General features: G+C 65.0%; 1 protein-coding gene across 1 annotated transcript; it reads left to right on the top strand.

Moving 5' to 3' along the window:
* Window positions 1-142: 142 nt before the first annotated feature.
* On the top strand, window positions 143-13,986 carry RBBP8NL (RBBP8 N-terminal like). The gene is made up of 14 exons (XM_027624009.1): window positions 143-191; window positions 5,978-6,108; window positions 7,132-7,174; window positions 7,699-7,794; window positions 8,099-8,211; window positions 8,714-8,786; window positions 9,135-9,265; window positions 9,437-9,519; window positions 9,708-9,874; window positions 10,311-11,031; window positions 11,291-11,423; window positions 11,886-11,953; window positions 12,050-12,179; window positions 13,856-13,986. The coding sequence occupies exons 2-14, from the start codon at window positions 6,048-6,050 to the stop codon at window positions 13,984-13,986; spliced, it is 1,950 nt and encodes a 649-aa protein (XP_027479810.1). The 5' UTR covers window positions 143-191; window positions 5,978-6,047.
* Window positions 13,987-17,397: the final 3,411 nt, after the last annotated feature.

The following is a 17,397-nucleotide window of genomic DNA, read 5'->3' as shown; positions in this document are numbered from 1 at the left end:
CGTTGGGCAGCTTTGGGCAGTCTCTGTCTCCTTTCTGCTCCTGGAGGAGAGAACCCAAAACCTGTCAAGCGGGTTTGGTCAAAATTGCGTCTTGTTGCCCGTGCAAGTTCACGCACTGCTCACTTCTGTCTCCCTCAGGTGGGGAGCGCTCAGCTCACGAGGTCGCGGGGGTCGCTGCAGTGAGGGGCCATGTGAGTACCTGGGACCCCAGGGCTGGCAGCTCCAACAATCCGGTGGGGGAGGCGGGGCGGGGTCCCTGGGGGGTGCTTGCCGCCAAGGCAGGAGCCCCAGCCCCTGCTTGCTGGACAGGAGGCAGGGGTCAGCAGACCGGCTAAGAACGCAGCCCCCTGCCCCGGGGCACCCCGTCCAGGGTCTGAGCGGTGGAAGGAGGCTCGGCGGGTTTCCTGGGTGGAGGGTCAGGGTGCAGAGAGGCAGTGCCACGCCTGACACCACCGCACCAGGAAGTCGTCATCTGGTGAGGCTCCGGGGGCACCGGGAATGGGCCGGTGACCAGGCCCTCCATCCTGGACCTGCCCCACTGCCTAGACCCTCACAGGGCAAAGGGCTGCAGCCGTAGGGGTGAGGGGACTACATGGCACAGCCGCCCCCAGCTCAGGGCTGGGCACCGTGGGGCCCTCGGCTGCCCCGGCTCGGTGTCCCCTGAAAGACAGTGACAAACAGGGACGTAGGTCCCGCTCAGCCTCCCCTGACCAGGCCTCAGGGTGGAAGCCAGCGAGGGCGCAGCCACTGAGGGCCAGCCCATCCTCAAGGAGTCAGGTTGCAGGGCCTGCTGTTACCCGAGCCGCAAAGCAACACCTCAGCCCGCCAAGCAAGCGCACACCTGCCTTGTTCCTCTGTGCATGTGCACACGTGTGCGTGGGCTACACAACTACATGTGCATTTGCGCATGTGTGCACGTGCGTGTGCGGCTGTCCCTGGGCCTGTGAGGGGCTGAGTGTGTGGTGCAGGGAGCGACCAAGGATGGCACACGTGTGCGTGGCCTCTTTGTGTTGGGGTGCACGCCGACATGCGCTGGGACATTGCTAGGACGCTCTTGCCTCCCTGGGTGTGTGTGGGCATCACACGTGCTTGCCCGTGTGTCACGGGCTATGGGTCTGGCAATACTGGAACCACCCCAGCAGTGACACCTGTCTGCACGTGAACCGGCCCAGGAGCTGCTAGGAGGCCCAGGCTGCAAGGTTCTGCCCTGGCTGTGCCCCCATCAAGCTGGCGACCGTGGAAAGGTGATGTTACTCTGAGCCTCAGCTTCCTTATCTGTGAAATGGGGTTGTCCTAGTTACTCCACGGTGAGCGTGAGATCCGGGGAGCGGTTGCACATGACGCTCACATGGGTGCCCGGCACCCGGGGCTCCCGGGTTGGCCCCTGACCACCAGCCGCCTGTCCACGTGCAAGGAGTCCTGACCGGTCCCAGGTGGCGTGGACTCGCGCGCCTCCAGGGGCCCAGGGCAGGATCCACCTCCACCGTCTGTTTTAGGGACAGGGACGCTGAGGCACAGCCAGGCACGTGACTTGGCGGAAGCGTTGGCCATCACCACAGAGACCCCCAGAGAGGGTGCAGGGAGACCCTGAAGCGTCTGAGCTGCCTCGAGGCCGGCTCGCACGGAGGGTGCAGCGCTCAGCACAGAGCGATGCTCGGGGGCAGCCGTCCTGCTGCTCCTACCGCTGTCACTGTTATGTTTTAGGGGTGGATGGAGAGACAGACAGGAGCGACCGCAGAGAAGGGGCAGAGTCGGGGGCAGGGGGACCTGCACAGCTGGCCTCTGCTGGAGCAGGGGCAGCCCCGACAAGGGGAGCAGGCCAAGGGGTGAGGAGCCCCACTCCCCCGGCCCCACGGGAGGAGCCCAGGGGCCGGGCTGGCCCGGGAGGAGGGCAAGGCCCCACATCACGGTGGGCTTTGCCGCACAGCCCGCTAGTGCCCAGTCCAGGCCTGGGGCCGCAGCCGGAGCCTCTGCACCCTCCTCTGTGCACAGGGGCTGGGTGGCACCTCCCCCGGACACAGTCACCAAGACTCAGTGGGCGCAAAGTGTCCGCACAGTGAGGGAGCAACTGTCCAAAGATGCAAGTGTGTGCCTGCTGGAATCTGGGCCCTCCCTGAACTTGGGGTGGGGGATCTGGTCCTCTTGCAAAGGATCTGTGTAGCTACAGTACTCACGCTTGTCCAAGAGAGGAGGCGCTCCTGTAAGCAGCGCTATGAGCCCCCCGGGGGCCGCGTGAGAGGGCGGGGCCCGTGGAGAGACTGCAGGCAGTGGACACGGGGGTCTCCATCTGCACTTAGCCGAGCACTCGACCTGCTGGGTTTCCGGCCGAGTACGCGTCACCTGGGCATGCGTTACCTGGAAAGGCATTACCTGGACAGGTGTCACCTGGACATGCATCACGTGATAGAAAGGAGCCGTATAACAAGCTGCTGTGGGGCGGGGTGGTATTACCCCCCAGTGAGGAAACTGAGGCCCAGAGAGGTGAACGACTTGCCCGGGTCACATAGAGGATAGAGGCAGGTCGGGGACCCCCGCTCAGGCTGTCGGCTTGGACACCCACAAGTTGAGCACTCTGCCCAGGGTAGGTGGCAGATGCACAGGGTCATCAACGAGGCTGACCCATTCGCTCTTCCTCCCACCTGCTCCTTCTGGGGGCTCAGCCCCAGCAGAGACTTTCCAGTCTGGGTATCCAGGGTTGGAGGGGTGGGGTACCCCTGGGGCCTGTCCGGGGGTCCTAAAGAGCAGAGCTCAGGCCTCTCTCCCCATCTGTACCCCAGCCACTCAGGCCCAGAGGTAGCAGCCTAGCTCCTGATCCCTGCAGGCGGCTCCCCCATCCTAGCTCCACTGCAGCCCCCCCAGGCCCCCCAGACCTTGGCTTCCTGGAACCCCTAGGGCCCACTGCTGCTCTCGGCCCTCCCAGCAAACACAGAGCAGCCTCCTGGGGAGACCTGGCCCGCAGAGCCCCTACCACAGCCTCGGCTCCTTCCACCCCCAGCTTCAACTTCCCCAAAGCACCAGAGGCTGCAGACTTCACCCCCGCCTCCCTCTACCTCCAGCCCCTTCCTTGGACCCTCCTCACATTCCAGGAGAGTGGAGGCTGGGGCAGGGTGCTGCCCGAGGAGAGAGACTCTGTCTACTTTGCCTTGGCCAATGCATTTCTGTCACCTGCCCATCCGGGGAAGTCACAGCATCCCCATGGCACTGTCTCCCCTGGGCTGGATGGCTCTGGGCCTCCCCAGGAGGTGAGAGGAGAGACTGCCCTCATGATGCCCCCCTCCCAGCTCTGCTTCCAGCCACCAGCACAGCCTGTGTCCCTGCTGTCCCCTGCCCAGCATGCAGGAGACTGTCTCCTCCTGTTCTCAGATGCCCCGAGAAGAGTAGCCGGGGGCGCCAGAGGGGGTTTGGGGTGCAGGAGCCCGGGGGTGGGGGAACGGAGCCCACCAGCCCGGCCTGCGCACCCTGGAGTTGTTGTGGGGAGCAGTGCCCACCTCCCGCTCAGACTCAGAGCCCGCACAGCCTCTCTCAGACCTATGGGCACCATCGGCACCCTCGGGCGGCTCCTTTATGGCTGGGGGGAGAGCGGCCTGTCTGGCGGGTCAGGGTGGAATTTCCAGCTGCAGCTCAGCCCCTGCCTGGCCGCCTCAGCCTGCCCGCCCTGCCTGCCCCGGCCTGAGCTCCCAGGGGCCCAGCCGTAAGGTAAACATCGCCACAGCCTGCGCAGCACGGCCGCGGGAACCTCATCTCTGGCCCATGCAGACCCCAGAGTGAGTTCAAACCCCAGGTCCCACGAACACGATGCTACCTCTTGGGGCCTCGGGCTCCCCACAGCGTGGCCAGGGTTGGGCAGACAGGATATAAAGGAAGTGACTGTGTCTGTCACGCTTGGGAATGGGGCCGGGACTGTCATTTGTACCCCGCTCGACCTCTGGTCGCTCCCAAAGCCCTAAGATGTACGGTGTGGTCTCCTAACCTGCAAGGATGTCCCTCATCGGGTGAGTGTCAGCTCGGGCGGCAGGACCCTCCTAAGCCCTCGCCACTCAGCACACAGCCTCCCAGCAGCCACCCCCATGCCCCTGGCCATCACCCGGGAGTGGCCCGGAGCCCGGGCAGTCCCTCAGAACAAGTTAAGGAGCCCCACCTACCCAGCACACCCCAGACAGCCCTGTTCAGCTGGTTCCGCAGCCAGGCCACCGCAGGACACGGGACCTCACTCTGTCCTCTGGCCGACACTTCCAGAGCTCTGATGCTTGACCTCTCAGGTGCACAGAGCCTGCTGAGAGCCAGACTCCACGGTCCAGTCTCCCTTGGGCAGCTCTAGAAGCCCCGGCGGTCCCAACCTATGGCTTCTCCTAGAGCCACGGGGTCTGCTCCCCTCAGTCAGGGACACCCCCCAGTCCCACGTCCAGAGTGTCCACCACCCCAGCTCCCAAGAGCCCGGAGCATCATGCCTCTGCCATGCTCCGTGTGCACGAACCCCACATCAGGCCGGCTCCCACCATGGGGTGTCACCACGTGCTAGCCCCTGGAGGTGGGGAGCGGTCATTCCTCCCAGCAGAGGCCACTGGCAGGGGCATGTGGGGGTTCCCAGGTCGGGGCTGTTCTCAGAGTGCTGCTGCAAACACTTGTGGGCATGTGTTCAGTGCAAACTGAAATTCAGATGAGACAGCGCTCCCTTGGACAGCCCACAGCAAGGACTCAGGCCCAGCCTGCAGGGATGGGCCGCAAGCAGGTGTGAGCAGAGGCCTTCGGGGGCCCACACCGCCGCTGGGCTGAGAGCAAGTCCTTACAAAAGAGGGTAGCTTGGGCCCCGGCGGGCATGGCAGGTGAGGTCTGGGTGAACGTAGGAAGCAACCAACAGTCACTGGGGACCGGTGGGTGCAGGATGCCAGCAGGCAAGCGGCCAGAGGGCTAGGAGCTCAGCCACCTGTTGGCGGGACCCAGCAGACCCCAGGGCTCCTCCAGTCAAGGACCAGAAGGGGCCACCTCCCCTGGCTGGTGGTGACGTCAGAGAGGAAGAATGTAGGCTCCGGCCCCAGGTGGGCCAGGACAAACCCCACTCTGTCCTTTGAGAGACTCAGAGCATGGGCCCCGCAGTGGGGACAGAGGGCTTCAGCTCAGCCTCGGTCAACGCAGGCCAGGGTCAGCGTGAGCACCGTGATTACTCAGACCCGAGGTGAACATGGGAGAAGGAGAGCTGGGGCCTCAGCACCACACACCACACATAGAGCACACGAATGTGTACACACTCACACCACACCTGCGTGATATACACACACATAGTGCATGCACGCCGCCCGAGTGAAGGACAGCCCGGGGCAAGGGTCTGGGCGTGGTGGCCGGCGCACACCCCAGCCATGGCAGCGCCCCCTCCTCTCAAGGAGCCGGGACAGAGACTTCCCCAGAAGGGCTCTGCGTGTGGCACGCAGCTCAGGTTAACAGAGCATGCCATGGGTGCTGGAGTCACTGAAGGCCTGGCCCAGCCTTCTGACCTGTGGCCCAGCCTGCCAGCCCTGGGACCGATCTGTGGCCACAGGGGCAGTGGCAGGGGAGGGGAGGTGGGAAGGGAGTGAGGACCCACAGCCCTGTGAGCTCACTGCTCCCAACTGCCTGCTTGCCCGAGACCTCTCCAGGCTGGCAGAGTCTCAGAAAGGCCTGGAAGGGAGGGCCCAGGCCCCAGGCTTCCAGGCCCCTTAATTCCGGTCTCAGGCGGTGGACCTCAAGGTGTGTATGACCCAAGTAGGTGCCTCTGAGGACCTGTGGGGAGGGGGGGGAAGGGGTCAGCAATCAGTGGCCTCTCTGCAGAGGGGTTCCTGCCCCCCTCCTTGGAGCCCTGCAGCCTCTCAATATGGGGCCCACTTCCTTGAGCAGATGAGGCTGGTGTGTGAGATCTGTGTCTGCACAGGCATCCATATGGGGCCCCAGAGCCCACAGACCCTTCCCAAGCCAGCATGACCTCTCCCCACTTCCTCCTCCCCAGGCTGGGAACAGAGGGGCAGTAGAGGCCGAGAGGAGCCTCAGAGGGGTCTGGGCCAGAGCCGCAGGGAGCCATGGAGAGCTTCACAGAGTCACTAAACAAGCTGAAGGATGTCCACGAGAACGAGGTCCGAGGTGAGTGTCGTGGGGCCATGGGGGCAGGTGTCCATAGCCCTTACCTGGGCCAGGTCCTACAGGTCACCTCCAATTCTTGCCAGACCTGGGGACCCTGCCTTCCAGGCTCAGACAGGGAGTCCTAACCCAGAGCCCAGAGCTGCCACGTAGCCAGGCGCCCAACTGCAGATTGGCATCCCTGAGTGTGGCCCTGGAGGGTCTTCTCCCAAAGGGTGCGCTGACAGCAGAGCAGAAATAAAAAGCCACGCCCCAGCAGAGAGCCAGAAGCTTTGGCTGAGATGGGCCCCTCGCCCAGGGTGGGGCAGTGGGGTGCTCGGTTGCCCACCTCTAGGAATGGGAGCTCATGGCTCTGGAGGCCTGTTCAGAGCATTCCAGGGTTTTGAGCTGAAATCCCTCTGCTTCCCTACAGGAGCCCCAAGCCAAGCTCCGCCACAGCCCACACAGCTGTGCATTCCACCCCCTAACCACAGGGCTGGAGCCACCCCACTCCCCTCACTCTAGAGCCAGCCAAACCCTCCCAAGACCTCTCCCCAGCACTGACACACCACCCTGAGGGCCCAAAGGGCCTGGATCTCTTCCCTAGCGACGCAGCGATGTGGGGCTGTGTGGGCTAGCAGGCCCGAGTCCAAGTGCAACCAAGTGGCAAAGAGGCAACCTCTTGCTGCGGTTTCCCCAAAGAGCCTATTTTATCTCAACCCTGCTGTGCCCCCCCCCCAAAAAAACACACCTCCGGGACATGGCCCGGTGGCCAGTCACTCCCAGCATCAGGGTCCCTCCCAACCTCCAGGCAGAAACCAGAGCCAGACTGCAAGGGGTCCCAGGCAGCCATGAGACTGGGTGGAAGCTGCCAGGGGGCATGCAGCGGGAGCCCCTCAGGTGGGGTGGCCTTGGGGCGTCTGTGAGGGGGTCCAGGCAGGCAGCGGGGCTCTGTGAAGAGCCCTGCCAGACAGCCAGGGACCGGAGGTGCCCCGGGCTCTGCTGTGGGACCGGGCCTGACCCCCACCCCTTCCCTGGCTCCTCCAGGCCTGCAGAATAAGCTTCTGGAGCTGAACTCGGAGAGATGCCGGTGAGTCCGGACAGACCCTGGCCCAGCGGGAAAGACAGTGGCCACAGCCCAGGGCACTAATCCTGCCATCACCCAGTGATGCAGGAGGGGAAACTGAGGCTCAGTGTGGGGGGTGGGGGTGATCACTGGCCCGAGGCCATGCCTCCAGTAGCAGGTGGAGCCAGGAATGGAACCTCCAAGCCCACCCAAGTGAACGGGGACTCTCCAGGGGGTGGGCACCTGGGCTACCAACAGTGATCAATAGGAACGCTCCTTGGGAGACCCCACGGCCTGTGGGGTGGCCCCTCACTCCCCATTTCACTTACGGGGCTGCAGTTCCATAGCGCTATGAGTGGCGTGTGGACCCGGCCGGTCACGCTCACGACTAGGCTGCTGCGTTCCGCACAGCCCTTGCCAGGAAGTCCCCACAGCAGGCACACCCAGCAGGCCCCGGGCCGGGACCTACTGCGGCGGGCGAGGCCAGCCCGGATGCAGCGTGGGGCTCCCAGGCAGAGCAGAACACCCACCTTGGCTCGTCCCCACAGGGACGCCCAGAGGTTGGAGGAGCTCTGCGCCAAGAACCATCAGCTCAGGGAGCAGCAGAAGGCGCTGAAGGAGAACGTGCGGGTGCTGGAGAACAGGTGAGCTCTGGATTGGAGGGGGAGGCGGAGCTCGGGAAGCTCTGGGGCAAACTGAACCAGGCAGGGGTTTCCCCCCGCGCCCCCCACGGGACTCTCAGAGCCTCAGGTCAACTGCATTTGCGAGGCTCCTTCCCAAACCCAGCGCAACATGGTGCACTTAACCCACAGGGTAGGGGTGGGGTGGGGCTTCCACCGTTTGGGAATGGCAGGGGCACATCTCGGGAGCAGGCGCTGAGGGTCCCAGCCCCTCTGTGGGCCTCAGTCTCCCTCCTCAGAGTGGCCTCTCACCCCCCCTGCCCCGCAGGCTGCGGGCCGGCCTGTGTGACCGCTGCATGGTCACCCAGGAGCTGGCTAGGAAGAAGCAGCAGGAGTTCGAAAACTCCCTCCTCCAAAACCTACAGCACGTCTTCATCCTCAGTGAGCCCCGCCCCCTGTCACCCTGCACCTCGGTGTCCCCTCCTGTGGGGGTCCAGTGACCCCCAGGACCTGCTCAGCCTGACATGGGGTCTCGGGGAAACAGACAATGGTACAAAGCCCCAGCTGGCCCAAGCATGTCCCTCACTGGTCAGTCACCTGGGCTGGGGGTGCCCCTGCCCTCAGGACCTCAACCCCTCCCCCCTGTAACAAGGGTAGTCCCGCAGAGCCTGGAGGTCCCACCTGCCGATGAGGAGCACAAGCCCCCCTTCCCTTGGGGCTCGCGCGCCAGAGACAAGCTTGGTGTCGGAGGTTGGGGGGGGGCTCCCACCACCTTTTACGGCCTCCGGGCTCAGCAGCCTCACCCATTCACTCATGCCGCCACCACCAGCAAGCCCCGGGCCAAGTGCTGGCGGCCGCCTGGGGACAGGTCACGGAGGGGGACCTCCCTGCCCCTGCCCCGCCTCCCCTCCCCTCGTCCTTCACTAATCAGAGCCTTTTGCAGCCAACGAGTTGAACCGGCTGCAGCTGGAGAATGAGACACTGAAAGAGGAAGTAAAGCGGCTTCGGGGCCCGCGGTGAGTGGGGAGGGCGAACACCCTCAGTCGCCAAGACCCTCCCCACGGCCGGCCCCTGGCACTTGGCGCCGAGAGCAGGGCACAGAACCATGGGGGTGGGGGCCCCAGCTCCGCTGCAGCTGACACCCGAGAACCCCCTGAGGACACTGCTATTTGCGAGAATCCAGCCCTGCAGCATAAGCCACTGATGGAGCCCCAGGCAACGTCCAGAGAGGGCTCTTTCCTGGTCACCCCAGGGTCCCCGCAGGGCTGGCCTGGCCCCCAGGAGGGTGCCCTGGCCCTTGTGATTGTCTCTGGGGGTGCTGCCCTCGCTCACCCTCCCTGTCTCTGCCTCCCCTCTGGAGTCAGGCTCAAGCCCCAATACAGGGAGGGTGCCTCAGACCCCCCCTCACCCCTACTACTCCCCTCCCCGGGGGCTCGGAAGGCCATCGCGGAGAAGATGCTGGGAGGCCACGAGGAGGCCGAGGACGACCATCCAGGTGCGAGTCCCCAGAGAGAAGGTGCTTTGAGGGACAAGAGACCAGAAAGCCGGGCCCGGCAGGACCACAGAGCCCTCTGGCCCGGGGCGGGGGGCGGGGCAGGCGGCTGAGCCGCCCGCCCCTCTGAGGGCCTCCCAATCTGCCCTGCCCACACCGCTTCTCCCCCCACAGAAAAGTCTGTGGGGTACAGGACATCTCCAGTCGCCAGAATCTCCCCGAGTGCCAGCCTGTCGGAGACGCGGGCCCCGGACACGGTGAGGACCCCCTTCTGCCGGGCAGCCCCAGGTGGGAGGCGGGCAGCCCAGGTCTCTGCCAGCTCACCTGTCCTCTGTGCCGTGCAGGGACCACTGGGTGGCGGCGAGGCTCAGAGGGGGTGGGTGACCTGCCCGAAGTCAACAGAGAACAGGGCAGAGGGCCGCGCTGACCAGTCCACCCCGTGCAGAGCCCCCAGCGAATCTCCAACCAGCTGCACGGGACCATCGCCGTGGTGCGGCCGGGCTCCCAGGCCTGCTCTGCTGACCAGGGCTCCACCAACAGGACACCCCCACTGCCACTGACCAGGAGCAGCCCGCCCAGCCCACCCTATGAGCCCAGCCTCCCACTGGACAGGTGAGGCCCCACCCACTGCCACCACCAGGGGCAGCTCCAACTGAGAACCCAGTCTCCAGATCTGGTCTCACCTTTCCGGAGGTGGCAGGACAGAGGTCGGGGGGTGTGGGAGCAGCAATGGGGACTGAGGCCAGTGAACCCCTCTCAGAAGTTGTCTAAGACCATCCTCCATGTCTGAGAGCATTGTACGCAGGTGGCCGGGGACAGAGCAGGTAGCTCAGGCCCCGAACAGAGAAAGATCTCCATGTGCAGGTCCCTCCTCAGAGCCCCAGGCCCCAGGTCACCTCTGGCCCCTCCACAACCGTCCACGTGGGCCTACCCCTCTCTACGACCTGCCCTGTGACCTGGGGCAACTCGCCTGTGGGCCCCAGACCCTCCCCTGTGAAGTGGGGGCTAACCCAGGGCCACAGGAGTTGGGTTTCTCCTCACCCTGCAGCTTTCTGCGGGCCTCCCGGCCCCCCACCATGGCCTATGAGTCCCTGAAGCGCTCCCTCCAGGCTGACCACCTCTGCCTCCTGAACCATCACCTGTCTCTGCACCTTCAGAGCCCCCACTGCAGCCCCCAAGTCCCCGCCACAGTCCCCCGTGGCCCCCAGCCCCAGGGCCCGAAGGCTGGGGAGGCAGAGGCCTGGGATGAGCCGGTGGGCCTGCTGGGGCTGCCGGGGGCCCTGGTGGACATGCGAGACCCTCGGCTAAAAGGAGCGTTGCACCTGCTCCTGGCCCAGCAGCTGCGGGCACAGGGGCGGGCGGGCAGTGCCAGGCTGAGGGGCCCGCCCACTCCAGGGGGGACCCCGCCCTCCCCACCAGTCAGCTCTGACTCGGAAGACCCCCAAGGTGAGGCGGCCGGGGCAGCCCTGTCTGGAGGGGGGCACATACAGCCCACAGGCCCAGGCAGCCCCAGGAGACAGGAAGACACGGCCACACGAGACTATGTCCCAGACAAGCCCTTGGACCTCTCCGAGCGGGGCCGGGGCCAGGGCCGGCATGCCGCCAAGCCTCCGGGCCGGCCGGGGTCCCTCAGCCCCCCGAGTGCTCACACTCCCAGCCTGGCGCCACCTCAGGGAGTGGAGCCACCCGCCCGGTCTGGACCCCGGGGACTCAGCAACGGTACCAAGGAAGCCAGAGCTCCAGAGCCAGAAGGGTCTGCCGCTCCTGCGGTAAGGGGCCCACCCCTGCTCTTGGCCTCCACGTGCCCCCAGCCCAGGCCAGCATCCCGCCAGGGTCCTGGCTGTGCTTCCCTCTGCGCCATCAGGCCGGTCCCTGGGAGAAAGCCTGATTTCGCACCAGAGGGGAGATGGCTAGCCCTCCAGCGGCGGCCCGGGGCTGAGCCAGAGTCTCATGGCCTTTCCCAACACTGGGTTGGGGACAGGGTAGTTGCCTCAGGTGAATTCAAGCCACTTACTTGTTTCCCCCCAGGATCCCTCCCAACCTCTAACAGGGCCCCACCCAAACACGCCCTCTTCAAGTGGGACAGGAGCTGAGGGGAAAGGGAAGCCAAAATCTACCCCCAGCCCACACAGGCATGATGCTGATGGCCCCCCAGGTAAGGGTGAGTACCTGGGGTCCTGAGAACCCAGGAAGTGGTGCCATAGTGGGAAGGGAGGGGCAGTGGTCAGCATCAGCTGTGGGGGGACCTGTCTTAGGACCCAGCTCAGTCCCCTGGCTGCCCGGCCAAACCCTGGGTCTAGGGCTTGGCACCCCAGCTACAGACCCAGAGAAGAGGTGGGGGGCCAGGGCAGGCACATTTCTGATCATAGGCAGTGAAGGGAAGAGCATCCTGGCAATTAGGGCTTCAGGGCAGGTAGTGAGCTCCCTGTCACAGAGCGACCAAGCCTGGGACAGCCCGGCTGGCGGGGTCATTGCAGAAGGTAAGGGAGACACTGAGGTACAGTCCCTCTGTGCCTCAGTTTCCTTCAGTTGTCACTCCTAGTCTGGCCCATTAGAAAGGTCTGTGCTTCTGCTAGGCTCCAGGGCCCCCAGCCTGACCTGACCCACACCCTGCGTCCTGCAGAACTCAGCAAGGCCCAAGTGCAGGGGCTGGAGTCAGACGAGCTGAACGAGTTGGACCCCTCGGACGAGGTGGGTCCCCGGCCACACACTCTGGTGGGGCCACTGAGCCAGGGCTGCCCCAGGCTTGGGGGAAGGTCCTCTCCTGACCACACCCACACCCCTTAGGTGGGCCTGAGCTCCGAGGTGGGGGCCAAGCCGAGCACGCCAGGGGAGGGGTCCAGGTGCTCCTGCACCAAGGAGCGCAGGCAGGGGCTGCCACAGAAGAGGAAGCGGCCCTCCGGCCCATGGTGCAAAGGTACGGCGGCCGGGGCCATGGGGGGCGGGGGGCAGCCAAAACACCATGCCCCCACCCCACCTTTCTGGCTGCTAGGAACCAGAAACCAGCCCTTGAACCTCTCCTGGCACAGACCCCTTAAGAGGAGGGACCCAGGTCAGGACAGCGTGAATTCTGGCTCTTCTCAGCCTCACTGTGCAGCCCGCACCAGTCCCGTCAACCTGAGCCTCAGTTTCCCCCCAGAAAGGGGGGCAATACCAGAGCCAGCGTGAGATTTCCACGGAATAAGGCTGAGGACAGTGGTTCTCACCGTCCTTGTCATCAGGGCGGAGGGGCCTCTTGGGCCACAAGCAGCCCCCAGGCCTGGGGGCCCTGAAGCCCTGCCACTCTGCCCTTCCCTCGTGGTGGGGGGACTCCTGGACCCCCGTCCACCTTCGAAGAGGAGGAGCAGGAGGGTGCAGCCCTCTGGGTGTGGAGGTGTTTGCTCCGGCTGAGGCACTGGGGGCTGCTCGGATGTTTGCCAAGGGTGGTGCCTGTGGGCTCCTCCCCGCAGGGCAGCGGGCTGGCCTGAGGGGATCAGCGCGACCTTCCGCTTCCTGCTCTGGCCGCAGAGGCAGCTCCGCAGGGCGCCAGGCTCCTGTGAAGGCCTGAGCTCCTAATGGATGCCGCCCCAGTGTTTGTGCAAGCGGGCCGGCGACAGGCAGGCTGGGCTGTGGCCACCACAATATGCCATTGTTGCCGGGAAAGTGACAGTGGCCTGTGTTTGCTCGAGCACACGGTGGAGGAGGCCAGCACACCTGTCTTATTTCAAGCCACTTCCTGCTGGGCATGCTGGGAAACTGTCCTGGTGGCCACAGTCCACAGGGGTGCTGGGGCATCCCCCTCCCCGGAGCCAAGCTCTCCCCAGTCCTCCCCGCTGGGCCAAGACAGGGGCTCCCAAGCAGGTACCCGGATGCTGCAACACACACACTGCTGGTCAGTGAGAATGGGGCCCTGACCCAGCCTGTGGCTGGCACCACTCAGCGCCAAGGGCAGCGTCCGTGCAGAGGTTCAAGGTGGAGATAACCCGGGTGGAGGTTCAAGGTGGAGATAAACAGTAACCACTGCCTTTGGGGCTCACCATCCTGCCCAGGGATGTTCATCGCTGTTTCACAGCTGGGAAAACCAGCCCTCAGAGAAGTGAGATGACCTGCCCAAGCTCACAGAGCTGGGGCATGGGCTCAGAATTCCCACTTGACTCTTCTGACCCAGAACTTGAGCTCGTTCTGCATCAGAGATGGGCCTAGGGCCCAGCATCTCAGCAGGACCTTCCTGCAAGGGTCTTCCCCTGAACCCCAGGCCCATGGAGGCACCCCGCCAGGGCCTTGGGCACCCTAAGAGCATTTCCCCAGAAGCTCGATTTATCCAAAAGGTCCCAGACCTTCAGCAAGGTATTCGGGCACAGGGTCACACACCTGCAGAGAGCCCACCCTCCCGCCAGGTGCCCACGCTCACCCTTCAATCAGACCAGCCCTGCCTGGGTGTCTCCTGCTTCCAGGAACAAGTCAACTCCGCCAGTGTGGGCTCACAAGTGCTCACTCCCCTCGCCTAAATCCTGTAACGAGCCCTGGGCAAGAACCCTGCACAGCAGGGAGCGAGAACCGACTGCTGCCAGCCCACTGCTATGCTCCTGCCTAACTGTGCTCCACTCTCCACAGCCTCCAAGAAGCCGCCACCAGCGAGAAGGAATCCAGGGGAGCCCCTGACAGCACATGAGGGGTCCGGGAGCCCAAGGCACCCTGAGGACAGCAGCCCCTCACCCAGCAACAGCAGCTGGGAGGAGACTTAGCAGGCTGCTCCCAGGGGCACCACAGCCTGCCCGGACATGGCTCCCCACCTGGCCACCAGCCCAGCAGACAGCCCAGCACAGGGCAGGAGGGGACTGGGTCCCGGCCCGTGGCCACAGGGGCTGGGAAGGCCGAGAGGGGGTCTTTGGCTGGTCATTTGAACTCCTCCATCTCTACCTGTCTCAGAAATGACCAGCTGGTCCTGCTGCCCCTCCCACACCCTAGCATTTGCTCCCTTGGGAGAAGTAGGGTTCGGGGAGGCAGGGGTGACTCCGGCTGCAGTCCAGCCCAGCCCAGCCCAGCCCCCACCCTGGCTGCTCATAGGCAACCCTTCCTGGGCAGTGCCCCCACCTCTCACCATCGCAAACTCCACCGGCCTCCCTGACTCCCAGGGCCCTGCTGCCTGGCGACACCTTCCCAGCCAGGGCGTGGAGCATGAACGGTGGTCTCAGGCGCCCCCTCGTGGAGTCCCGCAAACACGCTGGGTGGTGAGGGTGTGGGGCACCCCAGCAGAGGTGGGACACCCAGGGTCAAAGGTGTCAAAGAGGGCATGTTCGGCTGGCAGACTCAGGGGTCAGCTGGGTCTCCACCTGCTTCCGCAAGTGATTTGAGAGACTCTGGGATGCATCCAGGCCTGGGGAACAGAACCAGCCCCGTTTGCAGAGGGGCACCTCTAGGCAGGGCTGCAGGGAAAAGAACAGGAAATGCGTACCAGTCCCCCCACAGAGTCCCCTCCTCACTGGCTACTCCTGAGGCCCAGGCCCCATATCTGCCGCGGACCGCTTGGCCACCTGCAGGGCCCCAGGGCAGCTGGCCCAGGACTGCACCCTTAGCGCTCAGGGATACCCTGCTCCCCCAACCATTCTCACTTCCAGAGGGTGAGTCTCAGAGCACCTGCTGTGAGAGGCGCTTAAGCAGGTTCCCGGGCCCCATCCCAAACCCACTGAATCCGGGTCTTGGGGCCAAACCTGCACATGAAGTTTGAGAAATCTAAGAACTGCCCGATGCAAGGCAAAGGCAGGAGACCGGGCAATAACTGGGCTGGGCGAGGCCTGGGGCAAACTGGAAGCACAGGCCGGACCATGGGAACACCACTCCGCCTTGCTCACTGTGGCCGGCCCAAACCCCAAAGGGACTAAGTTCCCAAGAGGGAGGTGTAGGGGTGTGTATGTGCACGTTTGTGTGTAAGTGTGTGTGAAACCTCCTGTTAAAAGTTGCTTTGATTTTCCTGAAATCAAATAAAAGCTGGGTGCTCTATTCACATCTGACTGGCAGGCCAGGGCTGGCTCAGGGGTACCCTGGGCAGTGGAGAAGCCACATGGGGTGGGGTCCCAGGGAGAGTGCACAACAGACCTGCAAGAAGACCACCTTCCTCCTGGGGTCCCCCAACACCCTCAAAACGTCAGTGCCAACTGGCAAAGGAGAAACAACCCTCCAGGGCCCGGCTCTGTCACCACGCTGCAGACAAGCATGGATGTGGGGCCGAGAAGCAAGAGCAGATGACACTCCTCCGTTACTCTGCGCCTCCGTGACCCCCTGGGCACAGCACTTTACAGCCCTGGTCTCACTCCTCCCTTGCCAGCGCCCCACGAGGCACACACAGCTAACACCCCCACTTTACAGACAGAGGAGCTGAAGCTCAGGGAGGGTAAGTAACTCACCTAAGGTCACCCAGCTGGCAGGTGGCCGAAGAGGCTGAAGCTGGAGCTGAGGCTCTTAGTTCCCTGCTCCCTGGGCATCGGCAGGCAGCAGTGGCAGAGGGACTCCCCAAGAGGGGCCTTCAGGGTGCAGTGCTCCTGCCCATCAGCACCTGGAGGCACGTGTTCAAGCCCCACTTTCTACCTGATGGGAAACTGTCCACTCCCTCCCAGGCATGGGAGAGGCTTTGAAGACCAATTTGGAAGGGCAGAGGGAAGAGGAAAGAGGTCAGGCTGGACACTGGCTGACCCTACGCATGGTGGCAAATGAAGATCAGTAGGAGGGGACATGGCCACTGTGAAGGGGGTATGGGGTTCGAGAGGGGAGCCGGGCCATGCAGTAGGCCTCACTTGAGACAGGAAGCTCTCTCTCGTGGTGTCTGCCCTGCCCCGCCCCACGCCCTCTCCAGCATGGGCACAGAATATACCCGGGGTAACGTTGTGTGCTGAGCAGCTACACACAGAAGCACTCTCTGAGCTGTGTGGGCGAACCCACCAGCAAGTGCCCAGATCTGCAGCCTGGGGATGCCCCGTCACGGAGCCAGCTCAATCCTGAGAGCACCCTGAAGTCATTGTCCCAGGTAGAAAGCTGGACAGACCAGAAGAGTGGCCTAGAGGTGGCGGCAGGACCCTGTCCCCGCAAAGACACAGGTGGGCTCCTGGGGGCTCCACAAGGCAGCACCTGAGCATGGGGCCACCTGCTCTGAAGTCAGGGGCACCTGGGTACAGAAGAGGAAAATGAGGCCTAGGCACCACCAAGGCTTAAAGTCACTTTGCTGCTGAGGGAAGTGCAAGACTCTGCCTGGGGCTGAAGGCCTAGCACTGCCCCGACCTGTCAGTGATTCCAGACAGGTGCCTTCTTCGGTCGGTGAGGGAAGGCGGGTGGCACCACCCACCATTCCTGGGAGTCTTAGGGGCTCCTCGAGGGGATGGCCCTTTGCAACCTGAACGCCCCCCCGAGAGGGCAGGCGGCACGGCTTCAGCCCCCCGCCCCGCACCCCAGCCGCTAGCACTGACCCACACCCCACAGGAGACGTGCGCTGGAGCCTAAAGACTCAGGCTGCACGGAGGCTGACCATGAACGCCGCAGCCCCGCAAGGAGAACCGGGCGCCGGCGCCCCCGTAGCCGCTGCTTCCGAGGCGGGGATTCGAACACGGGCCAGCGCCTCCGCTGGGCCCCCGGCCAGGCCCCGCGGGGCACAGTGTCCCGCGGGCGCCGGGCTCCCGCGCACTCGGGCGGCAGCCGAACCGCCTGTAGGACCCGGGGGAGCCGCCCCGGAACGCCGGGGCCCGCCCACGGCACCGCGCGGGCCAATACTAGGCGTGACGGCAAGACATTTGCATGTGGGCGAGCCTCGGCCAATGGGCGGCGTGTGCGGGCGCGTGCGCGCAGGCGGGGCGGCGGCGGCGGCCGGCCGGCGGGCTCAGTCCGAGGATGGCCGCGGCCGCGGCGGGTGGAGCCGCGGGCCCGGCCCCCGGCCCCGGCCCCGCCAGGGCCCCGCCGCCCGCCGGCCCCGGCCCCGCTGCCAGGGCCCCGCCGCAGGCGCTCCGGAGGCGGGGGGATTCGCGGCGCCGCCAGGCCGCGCTCTTCTTCCTCAACAACATCTCCCTGGACGGACGGCCCCCGAGCCTGGGCCCGGGCGGAGAGAAGCCCCCGCCGCCGCCGCCCGCCGAGGCCCGCGAGCCGCCCGCGCCGCCGCCGCCGCCGCCGCCGGG

The sequence above is a fragment of the Zalophus californianus genome, chromosome 8, assembly GCF_009762305.2.
Source record: "Zalophus californianus isolate mZalCal1 chromosome 8, mZalCal1.pri.v2, whole genome shotgun sequence".
Lineage (NCBI taxonomy): Eukaryota > Metazoa > Chordata > Mammalia > Carnivora > Otariidae > Zalophus > Zalophus californianus.
Note: the sequence above shows the minus strand (reverse complement) of the source record. Positions and strands in the feature narration are given on the sequence as shown.

What these genes read in the sequence shown, in the direction of transcription:
- RBBP8NL (XM_027624009.1), top strand. Translation starts at nt 6,048, where the DNA reads ATGGAGAGCTTCACAGAGTCACTAAACAAGCTGAAGGATGTCCACGAG. An exon ending in CCACGAGAACGAGGTCCGAG is followed by an intron (nt 6,109 to 7,131) that starts GTGAGTGTCGTG and finishes TGGCTCCTCCAG; the next exon opens with GCCTGCAGAATAAGCTTCTG. An exon ending in AAGCGGCTTCGGGGCCCGCG is followed by an intron (nt 8,787 to 9,134) that starts GTGAGTGGGGAG and finishes CTCTGGAGTCAG; the next exon opens with GCTCAAGCCCCAATACAGGG.